This window comes from Cryptotermes secundus, unplaced genomic scaffold (assembly GCF_002891405.2).
Source record: "Cryptotermes secundus unplaced genomic scaffold, Csec_1.0 scaffold2458, whole genome shotgun sequence".
Taxonomy (NCBI): Eukaryota; Metazoa; Arthropoda; class Insecta; order Blattodea; family Kalotermitidae; genus Cryptotermes; species Cryptotermes secundus.
The window spans coordinates 671,184-692,468 of record NW_019736442.1 but is presented as its reverse complement, the minus strand read 5'-3'; the positions used below and the strand labels follow the sequence as shown (position 1 = coordinate 692,468).

Sequence of the window (21,285 nt, the reverse complement as noted above, 5' to 3'; positions counted from 1 at the left end):
TAGAAAGACGCCATGAGGCGTGCCTGACTTGAGTTCAGTGCGGCTAGGCACAGTGTAGTTCTGTATTAATTATTTATCACATGTTCTGACCAGTTCCTGCCCATTGGACAGAGTTCACCTGTATACATATGTTATTAATATATATTTATTTACATGTTTGGAAACGCCAGTGGTGTTTATGTATACTTGTGCAGTGTGTTCCCTACCAGTTCTGACTAGCGGATCCGTCCAGCCTGGCCCATAGTGCCGACAGTGGTTTTCCTCTCTCGAGATCCCTTACTCGACCTTAGGGAGGCATAGTGCATCACGTTACAAGCAAGTCGTTTCTTATGAGCCTGTCCCTTACCCATATTGAGCAGGGGTTCACGGGTCTAAGTGGGTAGAAGAACTGGGTTCTTTACCCACAGGGTCAAGGGACCCGGCTCAAGAGGAAGGAACCAAGATGAAGGCTGAGTGTCTGCCATGGTTGACTGGAAAAGTTAGAAGCCATATATATAGGTCCCTAAATAATTAAGTAATTAAACCAAATGCCATGAAGGGGTGAGTGAACGGATGTATAGATCAACATATGCTTGAGCTCGGCAATAGCTGGAGGTGAGTGGTCAGCTTCATTCTTCAACGGCTTTATCCCCAAGGAAAGAGCCCCCAGTACCCATTGGATAGGAGGTTCATGGGCCCCTGAGCCGGTCTGGATGACGTGGAGAAGAGAAAATTCCTGACCCTACCGGGGCTCAAACTCTGACCCCTTAGTCGTACTGTTTTTAACAAAATCAGTGTATTTGATGGATGTCTATAAAACTTCTAGCTACAATGGAGCACATGAAAAAATGGAGGAGGAAGCACAGAAACGAGACCCAAAATGACCAAGAAGAAATCTTGTGGGTTTTGGTGTGATTGTAGACATAACGGGACCATCAGAGAAAACAAAAACTCTCAAGGTGCAAAAACAATACCAGGCCTGATATCGCCAGCTCCTAAGATCGATCCCAGCACAAAACCAAAGTCTTGCGCTCCATCTACATTTGATTCACAGTTACGAACCATCCAATGTGGATCAAATTTGACTACGATGGGTTTGATGACCTGTCAAGTATAATCCTTTGAGCAAGTTCGCTGTATCATTTGAAGGATTCCAAGGTATATGCGATCACTCATACGATGTGATCAATTCAGCTGACCGTATTTTACCAGAAACGTAAGGGCTGTGACACACCAACTGTGTCAAGACAAGCATCAAGACATGAGACAAAAGATGCAGTCTTGCTTCATTCGTGATTGGTCAGCATTAAGCTGACATCAGCATCATGACTCAGACCGGTGTGCGGCGGTTTTCATAATCTGATTTGTTTCAACTGTGCTCCTTTCTTTGCATCATGTTGCAGACATCGTGTCTTGACTGTTACATGTCTTGATGCATGCCGGTGTGTGGTCCACCTACCACGTTCAATGTACACATGATTTGTGGCAACACCTGTACATGCACATAATAGCTATTAAGAAATATGACTCTTGTGGAACATTCAGAGGGGATCAGTTTCTTGATTACATACAGAATGGGGCATATCCAGTGCCCTCTTGCGTGGAGGGATACCTAGTCTGTGGGATTAGCACAAGATTGGAGGTGTACAGATCGTAAGCTAGACACACACTGTACCTCCATTAAATTGCTATCCATAGCTAATGCAACCACAGACACACCTAAGTCCTTAACAGCAAATAAGTACAGTTTTCTCCTATGAATTTCATTTCAATATAACAAAGTTTTAAGTGTAGCTTGCCAACACTTAAAAAGAATGGAAAAACACTAAAATCATCAAGTGTTTTTCATTCATGTTCTGAATGTAATTTCAGTCTAGTCTTTGCGCAAAAACAACAGGTACAGCAGGCAAAACCTGCATGGCAGCATAGCAGTAAATGTCCTGAGCTAGACACAGGTGGTGGAAAACTGATGTACTCATGCCGGATTAAATGTAACCACAAACTTCCACACCAAAAACTGAGAATACAATTCAGCAATATCAAATACCTAAACAGATGCTTTCTTTGGTGTCTGCTCATGTGCTTTGCGCAGTCGACGCCGCAGTTCATTAGGAAACTTGTCATAGCATTTCTTGCACACTGGCTTCAAATCACACTCATAGAACTTGGTTTTCTGGTTCATCTTCTGGTCACACACAGAGCAGGCAAAATGGTGCACGCACCATGCCTTGTTCAAAGCAGTGAAAACTGTAAACATACAATGTATGCTTTTGTTAAGTTTTAACACAGAACAAAGATATCCAAACATATAATGTACATTTTCATAAGGTTTTTTCGACAAACTCTTTTAATGATTGAACGTCTTATCATCATCATTGTACTACACTTGTAATCGTTTTTTCACTTTTCTATATCCATAATATATAATATAATATTGTAAATATAACTTTTCTATATCCAATGGTTGTACCAGTATGGATCAACAGAAATTAAATAAATAAAAGAACAAAGGTATCCTATTTAGACTTCCAATATTGCAATGATCAACACCACCATTTAGCCTCTTAACATTCCACAGCTATATGAACACAAGATACCTAATAATCTAAGGAACCTCTCAAACAACTGATACAATCTCAAAATGGCACATGAAACTTACATGTTCACTCCCATATCATTCTTTATCCAGTGCTTTGTCAAGACTACCAAATATAACCAATGCTGGGCACTAACATGACAAAATACAACAAAATATTTCACTTTCAGAAAGCAATCTTGTATATGTACAGGTCATTACATTACTATTAGTGTTAGGCAGGTGCATTTTTGGGTCACAATGTGCCACGATGCTGTTCTGGGAACTCTTTCTCAGAAGGACACAAGCTGGAATAGCATTCCAGAATCTCATCTTCCTGGCACTGGTATAAACTAAACTTTCAAGGCAGGCAGACTCTGTGATGGTGGGACTGAGTGTATATTATAGACTAATGTAGGAAGGAAGCAGGCCACATCATTACAAGTCTGCCAGTCAACGTGAATCCTAGCAAGATTGTGCAGAGTAAACTGAATGGAGATGTGGCTAGACATAAAATCTCAAACATCGGAAGGTGTGCCAGCAGGTAGAAGCAAGGCTAAGAGATATCACTACTGAGAGGCAGCAAGTTGCTACTCATCACATCATCCTGGAAGAGCAAAGGTTGTGGGAATTGGGCAGCCTTACTGATAACACACTTGTTATAAACACCAGAGATGATAAAACTTCCAGCCACATGTTCAATTCTGACTCTTGACTTACGAGGAAAAATCCACTACCTGTCAGCAATTAACTGTTCCTGTAATTCATCACGGTTAACAATGGTTATATATTATTAAAGTTGCCCTTACAGTATGAAAAGGATATTTGATAGTGAGTGAGTTATATGTTGTGTTGATATTTTCTATTTCTATTTTCTATTATTATGCCTATTACAGCAACTTCAGGAAGACGGCTATTCACTCCCATGTTTACATCGGGATTAATCTTACAGCAAATGTTGTATGCAGACAGGTGTGTCGTGCTATCCTACCACACTTCCTTCTAACAAATATGAGCAGGGTTGCCAGTTCTTGCTCATGGCCCACATCCCACAATAAACTTAACAGTTCACTGCCTGATCCAGTCCTAGATAGTTGTATCATCTTAAAATTCATGCTTGAATGACTGCAAAGAACAATTTTTTTTTATGAATTTCAAGCCAGTGGGAATACTGAGTTTAATAAAATCACCCTTAAAAATGAAAAAGTTTACAAGTTATTATTTTTCATAGATAACCAAAGACATGGAGAATGAACTGGAAGTGAATCACTGTCACCACAGTATTAGGCAACTTCATCTTCTGCTGCTTCTTTGGCCACTGTTCCTGATTCTTTAGCATGTCCGTTTGCTACTACTTCAGAGTGCAATTCATTTTTCTATGTGCACTGGCCATGCTGTTGGCCACTACAGCAAAACACTGCATTTTCCAACATATATGACTGGGTCACTGTTAAGTACCAAAAGGCTTGGCTGCAGGCCATGCAGCAAAATTGATACACTCAGTATTGAGAGGAAGGCCAATATGAGATATGCAATAAATGGATTAAACATAAAGTAACACATTACAGCAAACATCAATCTCATAAGCCAAAGAAGAAATTCTTCCTATTGCTCTTGTGCAAACCATGACAAAAAGGAAATAACTTCAAATATTTTCCGGACAGCATACAAGTAGCAAAAGGAATCAATCCTTTCACAACTTTTAAGCTGAAATAGATTTGCAAAAACTCAAATGGCAGAGACATGAGTGAAATCTTGCATTCTGAAAATGCTTGCACAAGCACTGTTTATCATATCAGAAATGAGCTAAGAACTCTGGTGACCGAAATAACTGTATAAAAAATTATCAACGTTTACTGACGAGTCAACAACTCTTAGCAAGAAATCAATGATTACTGATGTTCAAATGTCTTGCAAATTATGGAATGGAAGAAAGAGTGGTGTAATGGAATAATATGGCAAAAAAGATTTGACGAGGAAAACTAGGTACTTCAAAAGGTAGTCCACTGGTTTTTGAATATATTTAGAGAATTTATGTACATAAAATTTGACACAGTATGTAACTGACGAACTGCATGGCTACCGTGTACCTTCTTAATGCAAAATTTCTGCAGTCATACTTTTCCTTTTCAGCATTCTTGCGCCATGATATTCTCCTCAGCACATTCTTTTTACAACTCTGATCTTTCTTTCTTTTTCTCTCAGAAGTGAGAGACTGAAATCCCCACTCATACAACAGGCAAAACAGTTGTTTGCTATATTTTAGTCTTGGACATGAATCGGTATTTTGAAACGATATACTAATAATTAACTGATTTATTCTTGAATTCTAAGTTGGTATAGTGATGGGCTATGGCCTGGACAATCAATGATTTGGGGTTTAATTCTTGATAGGGCCAAGAGATTTCTCTGTACTCCACAGCTTCCATGCCTGGCTCTGGGGCTCACCCATCTCCCTATACAATGGATACCAATGGCTCTTTCCTTGGGGGTAAAGCAGCAGGGGTTTGAACCTGACCACTCACCTCCATCTAGTGCCAAGGTCAAGAATGACAGACCTATACCCTCACTCCCCCATATCTCTTTACAGCATGGTGCTTAATTAAATAGAGGGAAAACTTTACATTTTTACCGTATTACCAGTCTTTTGTGGATTTTATGGAAGTGCAAAGTGACACAGCAAATGGAATTTTTCAAGACTTTAGTAATGTTGGCATCCCCATATAGATACATCCAGAATGCAACTGAAATACATACCGTCACCAGCAATAACCTGATTACACACGAAGCACAGGTTTCCAAACAGCTGGTGGTAATGTGTCTCACAGTAAGCCAGGCCTTTCTTCTCATAGTGGCGGTGTCCCAAGAATGGCTTCTCACACTTGGCACACACAAAATGCTACACATACACAACAAGAGTCATTACTTATTGCAGTAGAACACAGATGCTGGTATACTTTATGGTACTGCCCTACACACTAGCAAGCACACAGAGCCATGGAATGCCATCTTTCAAATTAAGCCCTCAAGCCAGTAACCTATGTACTAACCAGCCTTCAAACTACATTATTCGCAGCAGTTGAAGTATTATGTCCTCAGCAACTTCAAGATCAGAGAAAAATGGTCACTGCTCTGCAATCCATTAGAAAATTAAGCTAAATGAAGAATTATACCTGTGAAGACTGTAGTTTTCACTGTACAAACTGATTCTTTCCTCTGAATGATCATATAAAGAGCTATTTGGAATGTTTTGTGACATTCAAATCAATGATTTAGTGGTTTCAAAATGGCACTCTCTAGTACACTGCATGGTCTGCAAACAAATTATACACTGGAAGCTCTGGAACAGCCTAGTGATGGTATGTAAGTGTGTAATTATGAGTGGAAGTAGATTTTTTCCAAATCTGATGAGACACTTTCTTTGATACAGAAAACAAGAAAAATGATGGAGAATTAATGAGTGATACATGGGCAAAAAGGCCTAGACTGGAAGATCGGTGTGACTGGCAATTGGAATACGATGATTATCCTTATTATTAAAGCACCCGTCAATAATACAATATATTTTCTTAAATATACAAGACATCTACAAAGGTCAGATAAAAAGTAGTGGCAGCATCTCTATAGTTCTGAAATCACTTTATTACTCGAGGTAAACACACTTACATTCCTTCAATATAATTGCCCATGTGTACCATCTTCTGCCAAATTTGTGGAAGGCGTCGTACACCATAAGCACATCCACTTCTCTTGATGTCCAGCAGTGACCACCCTACAGCACGAATAATCTCCTCTCGTGTTCTAACATGTCCCTCACGGTGGTTCTTCCATTTTGACAAAGAGACCATAATCGCACGGACTCATATGGGGTGAGTATGGTGGATGTTCCTTGACAGTGTCAGCAGTATGAGCCCTTGCATCGTCATGAAGGATGATGGGGTTCGTTGCCAACAAGTGTCGACGCTTTCTCCTGAGTGCTGGACGAAGATGATTATGCAGAAAACTGCAGTAGTAGGCAGCGTTTACTGTCTGTAGTTGAGGTACAGTGTGGTGCAGTATCACTCCATCAATGTCATAAGCCACAATGAACATCGCCTTCACATTACTCTGTGCAGGACGCACTTTCTTGGATGAGGAGAGCCAGGATGCTTCCATTCGATTGTCGTGTCAAGTGCAGTTCGTATGAGTGAGCCCAAGTTTCGTCTAGACCGACAATCCTTCGAAGGAAGTCGTCACCTTCCCTCTGGTCCCAGTCCAACAAGTCCTGTGCAATTGCATGACATTGCCATTGTTGCACCTCGGACATTGTATGGGGTACCCAACACGCTGCAATTTTGTGGTATCCAAGTATATCATGCAGAATGTGGAGCACAGTTTTGTAACATACGCCTACCTCAGCAGCTAACTCCTGCCCAGCCCACTGATGATCGACATCCAGCAGAGAAACAAGAAGCTGCATTGTGTGGTTGTCCTGAACAATGGCTGTCCGGAATGGCATCCCTCCTTTCACGGAACAATTTCACCCATTGTGCCACTGTGTGATATGGCAAAGCAGCATCACCACATGCTTCTCGCAATCCCTGATAACAGTTTTGTGCACTACGACATCGTGCAACTTCAATTATTATCCAGGAGCGTTGTTCTTGTTTTGTAAACATGTTGTTAGGGTGCTTGAACTGGGCTCCTGCACTTCAAGACAATGCAACTCAGTGAAACACACAACCACGGCCACTCACTGCACTGCTTCAACTGAACTTCTGCTATCAGCTACAGATGGCGCTAGTGCCACCCGACGCACGGTAGCAGAAGACCGAATGATTTTATCACTTCCGTTTTATGACACCAGGGACTGCTAAAATTTGTCAAGTGTTACAAACAGAAATGAATCTATAATGCAGAACAACTCTGTGAAGAAATGGGAAACCATTTTTGCAGTAGGCATAAAAATTAAAAGAAAAAACTGAAAATAGAATATAACTCTTTGTATAAAAATTTTCAAATCTTCCGTTTTAATATGTGACACTATGTTCTTTGCTGATACAAAAAAAGTTAATTCCATCCACTTATCATAAAATTGAGTTAGATACAACATTTTTAAACATAATGCTTACAATTGTTTAAGCGCCCTAACAGGAACAGACATTTAAACGCAGAGTAGCAACGGGCATTTAAATGAACTCCGGCCAGCTCAAGCTTACCACCAGTTCAGAAGTCTGGCTTTTAAAGGCTAAATTAACCCGTTGCCGTGGTTCGACGTGTATGTTTCGTCAGGGATTTAAATCGTCTGGGGGGGGTTCGACGTGTATGTTTCGTCCAGCTGCACACCTATGTTATAANGTTTGGTGAATGTGAGCCAGCGCTGTGTTTAGACTAATGCTTCAAGGCGTCACCTGCTTGCATTGCCGAGATACCGGGTGCTCATATTATAAGGCAAGGTTATAAAACCATCATTTAAGATCATTTTAGTGAAAGTTTCATCCTTCAAGGCGTACCATTCACTGCTCAAATACTAAACAACCTGCTTCCATGGCCGAGATACAGGGCGCCCATATTATAAGGTAAGGTTATAAAACCACCATTTAAGATCATTTTAGTGAAAGTTTCATGTTCCTATCTCATAGAATTTAAGAACAATGATGAATAAATCATTTTCGAGCAAAATTTAAATGGCCGGCTGAATATATTACCGCAGGAGCCGCGGCCGCGGAATTTAAATGACCACGTCAAAGGGTTAATGGCTGAAAGTTGGTCACCCTAGTCTCACCTGTAGCAAAAGATTTTGCATGATTGTTAATAAACATGTATTTCTTATAAATGATAGCAAAACTTACTTCAACATGCCAGTGTTTCCCAAGTGCAGTAACCACACGTTCCTCGATTGGTCGTCTACAAGCACCACAAATGGGAATGCCCATCTTATCATGACAGCGCAAACAATACAGCTCATTCTGAAAATATAACACACATCTCTCTTTGTGGCCTGCAATTCAGAACACTCTTCTAACTGATAAGACATCATATGAAACATTCTCGAGCTTACCATCTCATTGGCTGCAAATCCAGGACGGCAGCGTACTTCTCGAGCTTCTGAATTGAGCTCTACACCGCAAGCCGTACAATTGAAATGGTAGCCATGATACACCTCACCTCGAAAACGCAATGGCTTATCATCAATGAGCCCACTGAAAGCATCAGATGCAGTGCGCTCAGGTAAAAAACAATTCTTCTGAGACAAGTTTATATTTTTTCAAATACTCCACACCCCTCAATAAGCTCCCACCCAAGTTTTCTTTATTATGTTTTGCTCTCCATGTCTTTTACAACCTCTTCTTGATTTTAGAGAAACAGGAACTTCCTCATCACTATGACTGCTACTGCTACCACAAAAATGTGTTCTCTGAAACTGTGTCAGGAATTTCTGTACATACTTCTGCATCTGAATCATTTATAACTTCTGCTATTGCCCGTCAAGAAAAATGTTTTGCCTTCGAAGAATAACTCAAATTTATACAACAATGCTGAATACCCATCTTGCTTGAACCATTCTCAGAACTTAGGTTACCTTGGGTCTCTGAACTCATAAACAGGAAAGGGCCCAAACTCTGTGTCTTGAGTCAAGGTTTCTGTACCATCGCATAACACGTCATATTTTGGCCATTATATAATAAAATGTGAAATATACAGTTTGTAAAAGCTGTAAAAATAAACAACACACACACATATACGATGGGGTACCCAAAAGAAACCGAACTAATTTTTTTGTGGGCAGAGCTTTTGCAATACGGCGTTTGCCACTATGAGCGCATAGAGCTAATATTCCTGAGTCGATAAGCTGACTACCGTTGCTTCAGAAGGTAAGGACTAGTTTCGGCAGTTTATAGTGACAACTGTTTTGTGTGATCGTCGTTTTTGCAATGGCTGATTTTCGTGAACAGCATGCGGTGGTGAAATTCTGCTTTTTGCTCAGGAAAAGTGGAACAGAAACTCTTGAAATGTTAAAAACGGCGTACAAGGATGATGCTATGGAGAAAACTCAAGTGTTTGAGTGGCTTTCCCGTTTCAAAAATGGTGAAATGTCAATTGATGACAAACCTTGTTCTGGTCGTCCTTCCATGGCCCGAACACATGAAAATGTTTAAAAAATTCGTGAAATCATCAGGGAAGATCGACGACGGACCATTGAAGAAATTGTGGAGCTGTCGGGAGTGACTTGGAGCTCAGCGGCCACATTTGTGGCAGTCGGGTGACTGGTTTTTCCAGCAAGACAATGCCCCTGCTCACACAGCCCTGTCTGTACAATTCTTGACCAAAAATGGTATGACCCTTTTACCTCATAGTCCATACTCACCCGACCTTGCCCCGTGCGACTTTTTTTTTGTTTCCTCGAATGAAAAGAGACATGAAAGGAAAAAACGACGGAGGCGCTGTCAAGCATCTCAAAAGATGAATTTAGACAATGTTTTGAAAAATGGAATAAAAGACTAGACAAGTGTATTAGTGTAAGTGGAGAGTACTTTTAACGGGATTGAAGGGTTGTGCTTAAAATTTGAATAAATAAGTTAAAAAAAAAAAAGTTTGGTTTCTTTTGGGTACCCTCTCATATATAGTATATATGACACAAGTCATGAATATACTGGATGGTGTTCTGAGTGGTGCATTTGTATTTTTACATGAATTTTTATATTCCTGCATATGTGTGCTTAGTGTGGCTATAGGTAGTGCCTTGACTTCACCACAGTATTAAGGCAATGATTCCTTGCTCATGAATGAAGACCAAATACATACTGTTTGTGCAGAATTCAGTCAAAGGTTTGTTTTGAGATGGCAGTAGTCTTGTGCTATCATGAGTTGATGAACTCTTCTGGCACCCACTAAAACTAGAAGCCTGCAGCTAATGGCTGGTCATAATATCATGCCAACACTGCATTAGTTCTGGTTTCTTGATTATTAAAATACCGTGTTTCTTTTCATTGCTAGTGGGGTGGGACTAAGACCCTTGTACCACGGCCACATCTGGCCTATTGTACCAGCCCCAGATGATAGGTGAGGGTGATTGTGGAGCAACTGGTGGAATGAAGATTGGCATGGAGAACCGAAGTACTCTGAGAAAACCAGCCCTAGCGCCACTTTGTCAACCACAAATCCCACTTGACCAGACGCAGGATCAAACCAGGGCCACCGCAGTGGGAAGCCTGCAACTACCCGCTTGAGCTATGGTGCGACCAAAATACTGTGTTAATACTATCAATACTGCCAGTGACCTGGAAGAAAGAGCCATATGGTAATATTACTACCAGATGGGAAGTGTTAACATCCACCCCTACACTTCAGACTGCAGTTGCATTTAGGTGCTAATTCCATGGAGCTTATCCCTTCTTGAGAAGCCGTCAGCCAGCCAGCTACTAAAGAATTTAGCAACATTTTATGGAACCTGAAGGTTCCTCATCATATCCACAAAAGCCCTCCAATGGTCCTTATCCTGAGATAGATCATCCCAGTCCATACTACCCCATCCTAGCCCTCATAAGTTCCATTTTAATATTATCGTTCCACTTATGTCTAGCTCTTCCTAACAGCTCCTTTCCTTCTGGCTTTCCCAAAACTGTATATGCATTCTGTTACTGTTGATCCAAATATTTAAACCATGTGCATTTATGTAAACAATAAGAAACTGTGACAGCTGAGACACTGCTTGGACTGAGTAGCGTTGCCAATCTTGCAAAAGTTAGGCTGTATGCCAATGGTAACCTCATCAGAAATAGACGCACGGACACACACACACAGAGCACAGCCCAAGCCACAGGATGACATTAAACAGGCCTATTTATCAAATGACAGAACCAAAAGGTGGTAGACACTTAACTTCCTTTAAAGAGAGGCAATATAAAGGACATGAACCAAATTGGTTCTACAAATTTTGACAAAATCTTTTTATACCACACTTGTAAACAAATTGTAATAATTTATAAATATTTTAATGTATTCATGCATGTCACTGTAGTCGTTAAAGGATCAGATTTTAAATTCATGACATTGTGATGATATTGTATGTATGTACTGATATTGACCAAACACACTATTATAGCAGTTTCTACCCATATTGATATATCCTTCTGAAGATGGTCTCTAAGACCGAAACATGTCAAGGATGAAAAATTGAAAGGGAAAGAAAGAAAAACATTTTATTAGTCACACTGGATGGGTTGATTTACTCTTTGTAATACTGCTAGTGCGATGGACCAGGATGAACCTAATAATAATAATAATAATAATAATAATAATAAAAGCAGCATAAACCATTACATTCGGAAAAAACGCGAATTCAAGAAAGACTGCATGCTATTAGTTTCCAGACAATGTTATGTATTCCAACAGGTTGGGTGATGGACATGCGCCTCGTGCTGCAGTATACTGAACACATACTTACTGGCACTTATGGCACACATATTTTCCAAGGCCAACAGCTTTCGCCTTGGCATTGCACTCATGGCACAGTGCGCGTCCCTGGTTGCGTATAAAGCCAAGATCCGCTAATTCCTTGTCACACATTTCACAACGGAAACAGCGTGGATGCCAGTTGGAGTTCATGGCCTTGATCACTCGACCAATCACAAACTCTCCTGTAAGAAGAAAAGTGAAAATTAAAGTAACTAATACAGGCAGCTGAGTTCACAACTCAGTCACAGAGTGTCCTGCAATATGGTCTTCTCAAGTCCCTTCGGGATCTTATTATTATTATTTACTTATTTAAACTGCAAATGTTTTTTTACCCAGTAACAGTGATACTACAATAAGACACATCACATAAATAACACATCACACTCAAACAAAGCTACACAAGCAATAGGACACATTACAAACAATGAATACAATGCAAATACAATTATAAATAAATATTAATAAAAAATAAGTATACTTTACACTAAACAGTAATACGAGGGGGTACCCATAGAAACCGAACTTATTTTTTTTAAAACTTATTTATTCAAATTTTAAGCACAAACCTTCAATCCCGTTCAAAGTACTCTCCACTTACACTGATACACTTGTCTAGTCTTTTATTCTATTTTTCAAAACATTGTCTAAATTCATCTTTTGAGATGCTTGACAGCGCCTCCATCGTTTTTTCCTTTCATGTCTCTTTTCATTCGAGGAAACAAAAAAAAGTCGCACGGGGCAAGGTCGGGTGAGTATGGAGGGTGAGGAACAAGGGTCATACCATTTTTGGTCAAGAATTGTCATACAGACAGGGCTGTGTGAGCAGGGGCATTGTCATGATGGAAAAACCAGTCACCCGACTGCCACAAATCTGGCCGCTGAGCTCCAGGTCACTCCCGACAGCTCCACAATTTCTTCAATGGTCCGTCGTCGATCTTCCCTGATGATTTCACAATTTTTTTCAACATTGTCATGTGTTCGGGCCATGGAAGGACGACCAGAACGAGGTTTGTCATCAATTGACATTTCACCATTTTTGAAACGGGAAAACCACTCAAACACTTGAGTTTTCCCCATAGCATCGTCCTTGTACGCCGTTTTTAACATTTCAAGAGTTTCTGTTCCACTTTTCCCGAGCAAAAAGCAGAATTTCACCGCCGCACGCTGTTCACGAAAATCAGCCATTGCAAAAACGACGATCACACAAAACAGTTGTCACTATAAACTCTGCCGAAACTAGTCCTTACCTTCTGAAGCAACGGTAGTCGGCTTATCGAGTCAGGAATGTTAGCTCTATGCACTCATAGCGGCAAAACTCGGTACTATATGAGCTCTGCCCACAAAAAAATTAGTTCAGTTTCTTTTGGGTACCCCATCGTATATCTTAAAAGATTCAGTGAGATAGTGCAAATGGTAGGCTTCAATGTGTGTATTATCCTGGACCAAGTAATGGTGAGTTCACGAAATTTTACAAATGTGTTTCCTCTGTTCCACAACGAAATCGAAGTGTTTTCCCTCTGAACCATGAAACTGAAGTATGTGTGAAGGAAGAATACACCACAATGTACATTTATTGATTTAACGAAAGTAAGTGCATATAAGAATAGTGGGTGTGTAGTGAAAGACAATGTGTCTTTGAGGTTATTCCTGCACAATTATTAATGATCTCGTGTGAAGTATGTACAGTGATTTGCACAAAATGTGTTTTAGTGGTTATATGGATAGAGAGTGCATTAGTATAAGTACTAGTAAGAAGAGGGTGCAAAGTGAATTTCTATTTCCCATTGAAAAAGTTATTTTTTTGAATTTACGAAGGGGGACCCAAAAATAACCGGAACCGACTTGTTGTGCACGCATGCTTTGTAGTTACGAGTTGTGCTGCTAGGTGGTGTTAGCTGGGGGTCTCCCGCAACTGTTAGTGAGCTGGCGTCAGTCTGAGTTAAGTGGTTTGTGGTGCTCTGTTGTGTGCGTTCCTGTTTCAACCCTTTGGCGATTAGTGAGATGGCCGACCAGAAGGAACAAAGAGTGTGCGTGAAATTTTGCTTTCCGTTAGGGAAAACTGCAGCCGAGACTGTTGGGATGCTTTGGCAAGCCTTTAATGATGATGCTTTGGGGAAATCACAGGTCTATGAGTGGTTTTCCCGTTTCAAATCTGGCAACATGTCAACATAAGACATACCACAGCCCGGGCGTCCTTCGACAGGAAGAAATGATGAAAACATTGCCAAAATCAAACATGCAATTGATGAAGATCGTCGAAAGACCATTGACCAACTTTCTGAGGAAACGAACATCTCATGGAGCACGGTCCAGCGAATTTTAACCGAAGGTTTGCACATGAGACGGGTGTCTGCAAAATTTGTTCCTCGCTTGCTCGGAGATGACCAAAGAGAAAACCGCGTGAATGTTTGCCGCGACTTGAAGAGTGAAGTGCAGAACGATCCAGAATTTATACACGGCGCCAAATCCCAGAAGACTGCTTTCTTCGATCCAGAATTTCTTAAAAGAATTGTGACTGGCGATGAGTCTTGGTGCTACGGGTAGCAAAATTTCATGCACACTCTATTCCTTCTGGTCGGCCATCTCACTAATCGCCAAAGGGTTGAAACAGGAACGCACACAACAGAGCACCACAGACAAACCACTTAACTCAGACTGACGCCAGCTCACTAACAGTCACAGGAGACCCCCAGCTAACACCACCTTGCAGCACAACTCGTAACTACAAAGCATGGGCGCACAACAGGTCAGTTCCGGTTATTTTTGGGTCCCCCTTCGTATGTGTTGTATGTTACAGCAATAACAGCTGCAAAATAGCTGGATAAAAATGAAATTTAACAACTTGCATGAAGTAAAATAATGACATGCATGAGAGAAGCACGAGAAACAAATACAGTGCAGTGGTCTCACTCAAGGACAGAATTCACCTGATGATGGCCCAATGAGGCCAAAACATGATGTGAATATAAATTAGTAGAAATATATGTAAAACCAAGACAATTTGAGGAGTATGAACATTCACTTTTAATGTGTAGATTTATGAACTGTGTAAAGGCCTAAGGGATTTTATTGATTTGAACTGTCATAGTATTAAAATGCATTTTTAATGAACAACATATTCCTAATGTCTTTTTAAAGTTGTATTATTGATGGATATGTTAGTAAAATAGGATGATGCCTCGATACAACGGGATGCTGGAATATAACAGTTCAATATAGTCAACGTTACTGAGACCTATTCCTCTGAAAGCCATTTTCACAAGTACACTAATTTATATGTCATTGCTTCTAGTAGCTGCCATCCACAAGGTTTCTCTGGCAAAATTCTGCATACATTTCATTTCTCACACAACAAATTTCAAACGAATATTCCCCGTACGCCAAGAAAGATGTGGAGTCCTGGCCTACTGTAAGATACTAATAACGAAGCTGCTACTCACCGCACTTCCCACAGCATGGTGCAAACAGTACATGGAAGTCATGTTCGCAGTACTTACGACCCTCAAACTCATAGAAGATTCCTTCTGGGAAAGCTCGGAAACACTGTGCACAACTGCAAAGATGACAGTGGCACTAAGTACTCCACCATGCTTATTTGAAGAAGCTCTTAAGCTTAACTGATAGACATAAAGTATCATACTCAAGATACAGTAACTTATGCTTTACTTTCCTGACAAAGGAGCCTGACTGAAATTAAACAGTTAATATTGGGAGGGGAAGAACATATACAACATATACTGAAAAAGACAAATACAACTTAAAAACTCATGTGGGTGGGTGCATGCATGCATGTGTGATATGTTCAATGGGAAAATGTATTCATTCATTCATCCAGCACAAAGTACACAAAGCATTTTATGATCCCCTAAAAGTTTTACAATGGTTCATTCAATACACAGTTTAAATTTCTCAGAAGGTACATCATGCAACTTGACTCTTTGCTTGTGGGCTCAGAGATGTGTGTCAGTTTTTAATGCTATTTGTGATAGCAGTAGAGCTGATAGTAAGAAAGACAAAGAAGATTTCCTGGCAAAAATGGATGATGACTCGAAAGCCTGGAGAGAAGAGATGGCCGCAGAAAGAAGAGCTATCCAAGCAAGGACGGAAGACACTCGAGCAGAAACAAGAGTGATCAAAGAAAGGACGAGAGCCATGCGAGAAAATATGGGCACCAGTCACAAGAAGATGGTTGCCAAAACCATACCAGAAAGAGACATGGAGACAATGGCCTGCCGAGAAACAATGGAGGTACATCTAGAAGAAGAGATGATGGCCTGCCAAGAGATGGAGGCACGTCTAGAAGGAGAAGAGCCAAACTCAGTGGACAGGAAACCTGAGGTGGCCCAACAATGAGAAGTCCCCGTAGAAGAGGTCAAAGTAATGCCACTCGGAGAACTGAAGAAGAAAAGGCGTAGGGACTGAAACCAGCAAAAATGAAGAAACGGACCCAGAAAAAGGATGGGTGCCAAAGAGGATTGGCCATCGCCTGCAGAGGGACGAGCCACCATGCAAAAGTGGCACGGCAGAAGAAAACCAGCAGGAAGGTGTCCCATCATGCAAGAGTGGCATGGCGCAAGAGGAACATCTTCAGAAAAATTATGACCCACAAAAAGAAGTAACTGCAGCCATAAGGAAGATTACATGCTGTGCAGGTCACAGGCATTATGAACAAAGCAATGGCAATGTGGTACAAGGAACCCCGAAAGAACGGATGCTTGGGAGGAGATATCAAACGAGACCTCAATGCAAAAATGGAATTAAGAACCGAGGTGGAAAGCAGCTGCTATACAAGAGAAAGAAGAGAGCAACCGCGATCAGTATCAGAGGGTGCAGCTCAAGACATCTATCACCTCTCGGAAAAATAGGACCTGCCTATAAGACTCTAAAAGAAGACACTAGAGCTGGAAATTGTGAAGCGAGCAGTAGGAATTTCCAGTGGGTTACTGAAAATGGGGAAATGGAACTTGTGCAGGGGTCAACCCCCTCCAAAACAGAAAAAGATACTTCAAGCAGAGGAGGAGCCGGTAACGTAGACGTACCGGTCTCCCCAGCGAGAATGAATGTTCGATGGATGAAAGTGATGAGTGAATGTGAAACGACGGGATCGACGAATGCTGGACCATGGACGAACACTCTTAATGGAGTGGATGTAACAGCCAGAGAATAGTCACTGCAAGAGGAGTAGCCGGACAAAAACCTTAGATCTGGGGATCTGGGAGGCCACAGTCCTTTGCTGATTATTCTGTCTTCCTGTATTGCGACCATGAATGCATTAGCCGCAGGTGCCGTAGCATTGTCTTTCTTCAGCAGTCAGCTGACAGAAGAACGGATTCAGTATAACATTAACGTAGCAGTCAGAGTTCATGGTTTTGTGAAAAAAGGGGCCAATTATTTGGCACAGACTTACAGCACAGCACAAGACACCACACCTCCACCTTTTCACTATTTAATGGAACTTTCTGTATAGTGTGAGGATTTTACACGTGTAATTAGTTCAACTGTTGTGGACCAACTTCAGAAAGTGTCGCATATTTTATTTATGTGATGCAAGGTGTGTTTTCAAGCAGAAGGGGGTCACTTCCAACACCTGTTATAAAGCATGGTATGTTTGTTATCTTTTTGCAGTATTCCTATAAATGTGTGCATGTACATAAACTGATGGGAGGGAATCGGCAACACGACTGCACTCTCGCTAGATGGGAAGGGCACAGTAGTCACGGAGAAACGATCCATCCGTTCTACGCCAGCGAGAGTGTGCACGTTCATCAGCGCTGATGACTCATTCTGCTAGTGGCAGTTACAGCAGCAATATGTGAGAAATGTTGTATCCAACTCACGCTGATCCCCCCATTTCCTTGATGATTGAACACCCTGTAGCGGTTTTCATGTGTTGATAATGTCCTCCTTAAGATGGTTGTTTCCACCAAAACATGTAGAGGGTGAAAAATTAAAAACATAACTTTTATCAATCACATTGGACGATGGTTAAAAATCTTATATATTAGAACTACATACTGACTGCTTTCTACAAGAATGTCAGAGTTTAGTGCATACTCACACAAAGCACTGTGGATGCCATAATTCCCCATTTGAGTTGACAATCTTCTCATGCGGCTCAAACCCATCCCCACAGCGGGAGCAGAACATGTTCCCCAAAGACATGCTGATACTGGAACACACAACATATAGCATCAGGATTGGCCTTCATTTCATTTACATTGTAAGATATTACAGCAAACTGAACCATTCACAAATACAGTTTTCTTCTTCTTTTCCATTCAAACTGCAACATGTCTGCTGAACCTGCATAGCTTACAATTATCGTGTTTCTGGACATTATCCACTGTCCTGATTTTATTTACATTCTGTTTCCGTCTTGAGGTGGAACTAGCAAGTTTGGCCCAATCGATACGGCCAGTTCCTATCTCCAGACAAAAACAGAAGATAGGTCATATAAACCAAGCACAGCATAAACCAACTGCAAGAGTTAAGACAAACATTATAAACATTACAAAAAAACTCCACGCACATGAGGCCTAGCACCTAAGTCCATGCACTATTCCGCAGGACAATAGACAGGACAATGGATGATGTCCAGAAACACAACAGTTGTATTAATATACCAGCATCACAAACCTTTAGATCCTATTTCAAAGCTCACATTTTCAAGGATCTCATGCACCAAAAAGAGCTTGTTTCAACAACTCCTACTCATACATCAAGTTTCTACATACCTAACATCTCTGTAACATGCACGAAGAGTGCTACCTTCTGGGATGCTACTCTGTGTGCCTGGAAGAAGTTTACTAACATTAAGGACAAATGTACTGCCTCCATCTTCGGGGCTGGAGAGTAAGACAAGCAAGCAGAAGATACTCTTCTCAGTCATGACCCTGAGAACCCCAAATGTCACCTCCTATCCCCTGCCTCTCTTTGTCTTACACGCATGCACGCACACATGTATTTATTTAGACACTCTTATTGAGGTATGGTTTACTTGATGACAATATTGGCAACCAGATTATGTAATGTCAAATGGTTTGATTAGTAAACAATGGGTTTAATAAATGTGGATGAAATCAGCCATGGCCTAACATGAGGTACAACCCTAATGTTCTCCCAAAAGGGCTGAGCAAAGCCATGAGAAACCTCAGTCAGGTTTGTGATCAGAAACCTCTTGGACACAAGTTGTCAGAAGCAATCACCACTACTTTCACAAACATTGAGATAATGCACATTATATACACTGCTTCGTACGTGTAGCTTGGTTCAGTAACTACAGACCCCTTTCTGTGATATACTTTTATGAGTTACGAAGTGGACAAGCATTATGCCTTCTGAAAATTTCCATTTTATCTCTCTTGCTCTTCTGTTTAGCTGTTCAGATGTTCATAAACAGAAAATACTACTGGACTGCAGTTCAATCCATAAATTTCATGAAATATATATGTAAAATTAGCAAGGAGTTCCAGAAAGAACTAATCGCCTATCTTCCTTTCATTGTAACTTGAATATCTGATACAAGCAGAAAAACTTTATTATGTAAGTGCAATGAAGTCGATAAAACAATACAATGTGGAAGGCTTCAGTGTTGGTATTACTGATGGGGGTGATTTAGCAAGTACACAATTAAAATGGCCTCAGTTGGCATGATATCCATACCAAGTTTCACAAAGACTGGTTCAGACATTCAGGTATTTTTAAGGTTATTACCTCAACAATTTGACAGGCTGCATGGTATTAATATTGGGAAAGATTTATGATGTATATCCCTGAAATGACCTCAGATGGCATGACACATATATGCAAAGTTCAATGACGATCGGTTCAGGAATTCAGTAATATTAAGGGTATTATGTCAAGAATTTGAGAGGTTAAACTGTTGGTATTCCTGATGAAGGATTTATGATGTACACCACTGATATGGACTGAGGTGGCATGATATATAAACATACCAAGTTTCACAAAGCCTGGTACAGGCGTTCAAGCTAAATTAATGTTTTGCCTCAGCAACCTGAAGGGCTGTCATATTGATATTACTGACAGGAGGGCTCAGTTGGCATGATATACATACCAAGTTCCATGATGATAGGTTCAGGCATTCAAAAGTTGATAGGGAGGGATACACATACAGACACAAATTCGGCAAGGTGACCTCTCAAGCCTCCTTTTATTTTTTCAAAATAGGGAAAATAGGCCAAAATTACAGACTCCACCTCATCTTTCACCACATGTTTCCACCCACTTCTGATCTTGGAGAAAAGTCCCTTACACAAACAATTCTCCAGCATACAAAAATGTGTGTCTCCACCCTCCTTCGATCAAAGAATTCTAACTGTAGATAAAGTTGTCCCTGTGCTTACTTAAGTACCATGCCATGAAGTATGGTGGAGTAGAGATACAGCTCCAGACATTTTTAACTTCAGCAATACCGTATTTACGCATGTATAGGCCGCACATTTTTTGCCAAAAATTCAAGAGGAAAACTGGGGTGCAGCTTATATTCGAAACCACACTTCATTTAAAAAAAAATATATTCATAATTAGTAATACAGGGTGTTCTACTCCTGAAATAATATTCCAAGAAAATTATTTTTTCTATAATTTCTGTCTGAAAATTGTGCTGCGGCCTATACATGCATGCAGCCTATACATGCGTAAATACAGTATTTCATGCCCCGGTCACTTTATCCCCAGGAAGAGTCACCAGCATCCACTGGATGGGCAACCACAGATAGTCTGGAGGCTGTGGAGGGAACATGTGTATCTCCATCCCTGTCAGGAATTTAACTCATGTTCCTCAACCACCAAAACCACAATCTAGTCACTACATTGACTGAGATATTCCAGTTCCCAAATGCTAACTGAACACAATATATGTTAATTTAAATGTAAATAATAAATTTTCATAAATGTATGCCTTGCCCACATGTGTCATGGAACAGATGAGAGAATTCACGTTCCAGTAACAGCAGTGGATTATTTCCTCTCAACTTTGTCTAGAATGTCTGTAGACACCCAGTGAACACCCCATGCAAGTAGCCGGTACTCTCTGCGCATGATAAAGTGCTTAGATCATTGCTTGCCACCACAAAGCATCGATATTAAGACGGTCTAGAACTTTACCACTGCACATTCTACACTACTTCACAGCAAGGTGCCTGGGCACAGGGACAGCTGTACCTTTATTTCTATAGGAGTGCTTAAATCATTTCACTTTTTATTTTAAACATACAATACAGAATGCCTGGATACAGAACAAGCCACACATTCACAAGGCAACAAGTATGCCA

The 21,285-nt window shown here is 40.7% G+C and overlaps 1 protein-coding gene across 4 annotated transcripts in view; it reads right to left on the bottom strand.

The window, feature by feature from the left end:
* The window catches only part of LOC111869993 (LIM and senescent cell antigen-like-containing domain protein 1), a 66,140-nt gene that overhangs the window by 29,393 nt on the left and 15,462 nt on the right, over nt 1-21,285 (bottom strand). For all 4 annotated transcript variants that reach the window (XM_023861903.2, XM_023861902.2, XM_023861904.2 and 1 more), the window contains exons 3-9: nt 18,051-18,161; nt 15,433-15,545; nt 11,982-12,174; nt 8,595-8,736; nt 8,386-8,502; nt 5,312-5,453; nt 2,027-2,226 (exon numbers count right to left, since the gene is read on the bottom strand). In XM_023861903.2, coding sequence (XP_023717671.1) covers nt 2,027-2,226; nt 5,312-5,453; nt 8,386-8,502; nt 8,595-8,736; nt 11,982-12,174; nt 15,433-15,545; nt 18,051-18,161 — 1,018 coding nt within the window. The remainder of the gene's footprint in view (nt 1-2,026; nt 2,227-5,311; nt 5,454-8,385; nt 8,503-8,594; nt 8,737-11,981; nt 12,175-15,432; nt 15,546-18,050; nt 18,162-21,285) is intronic.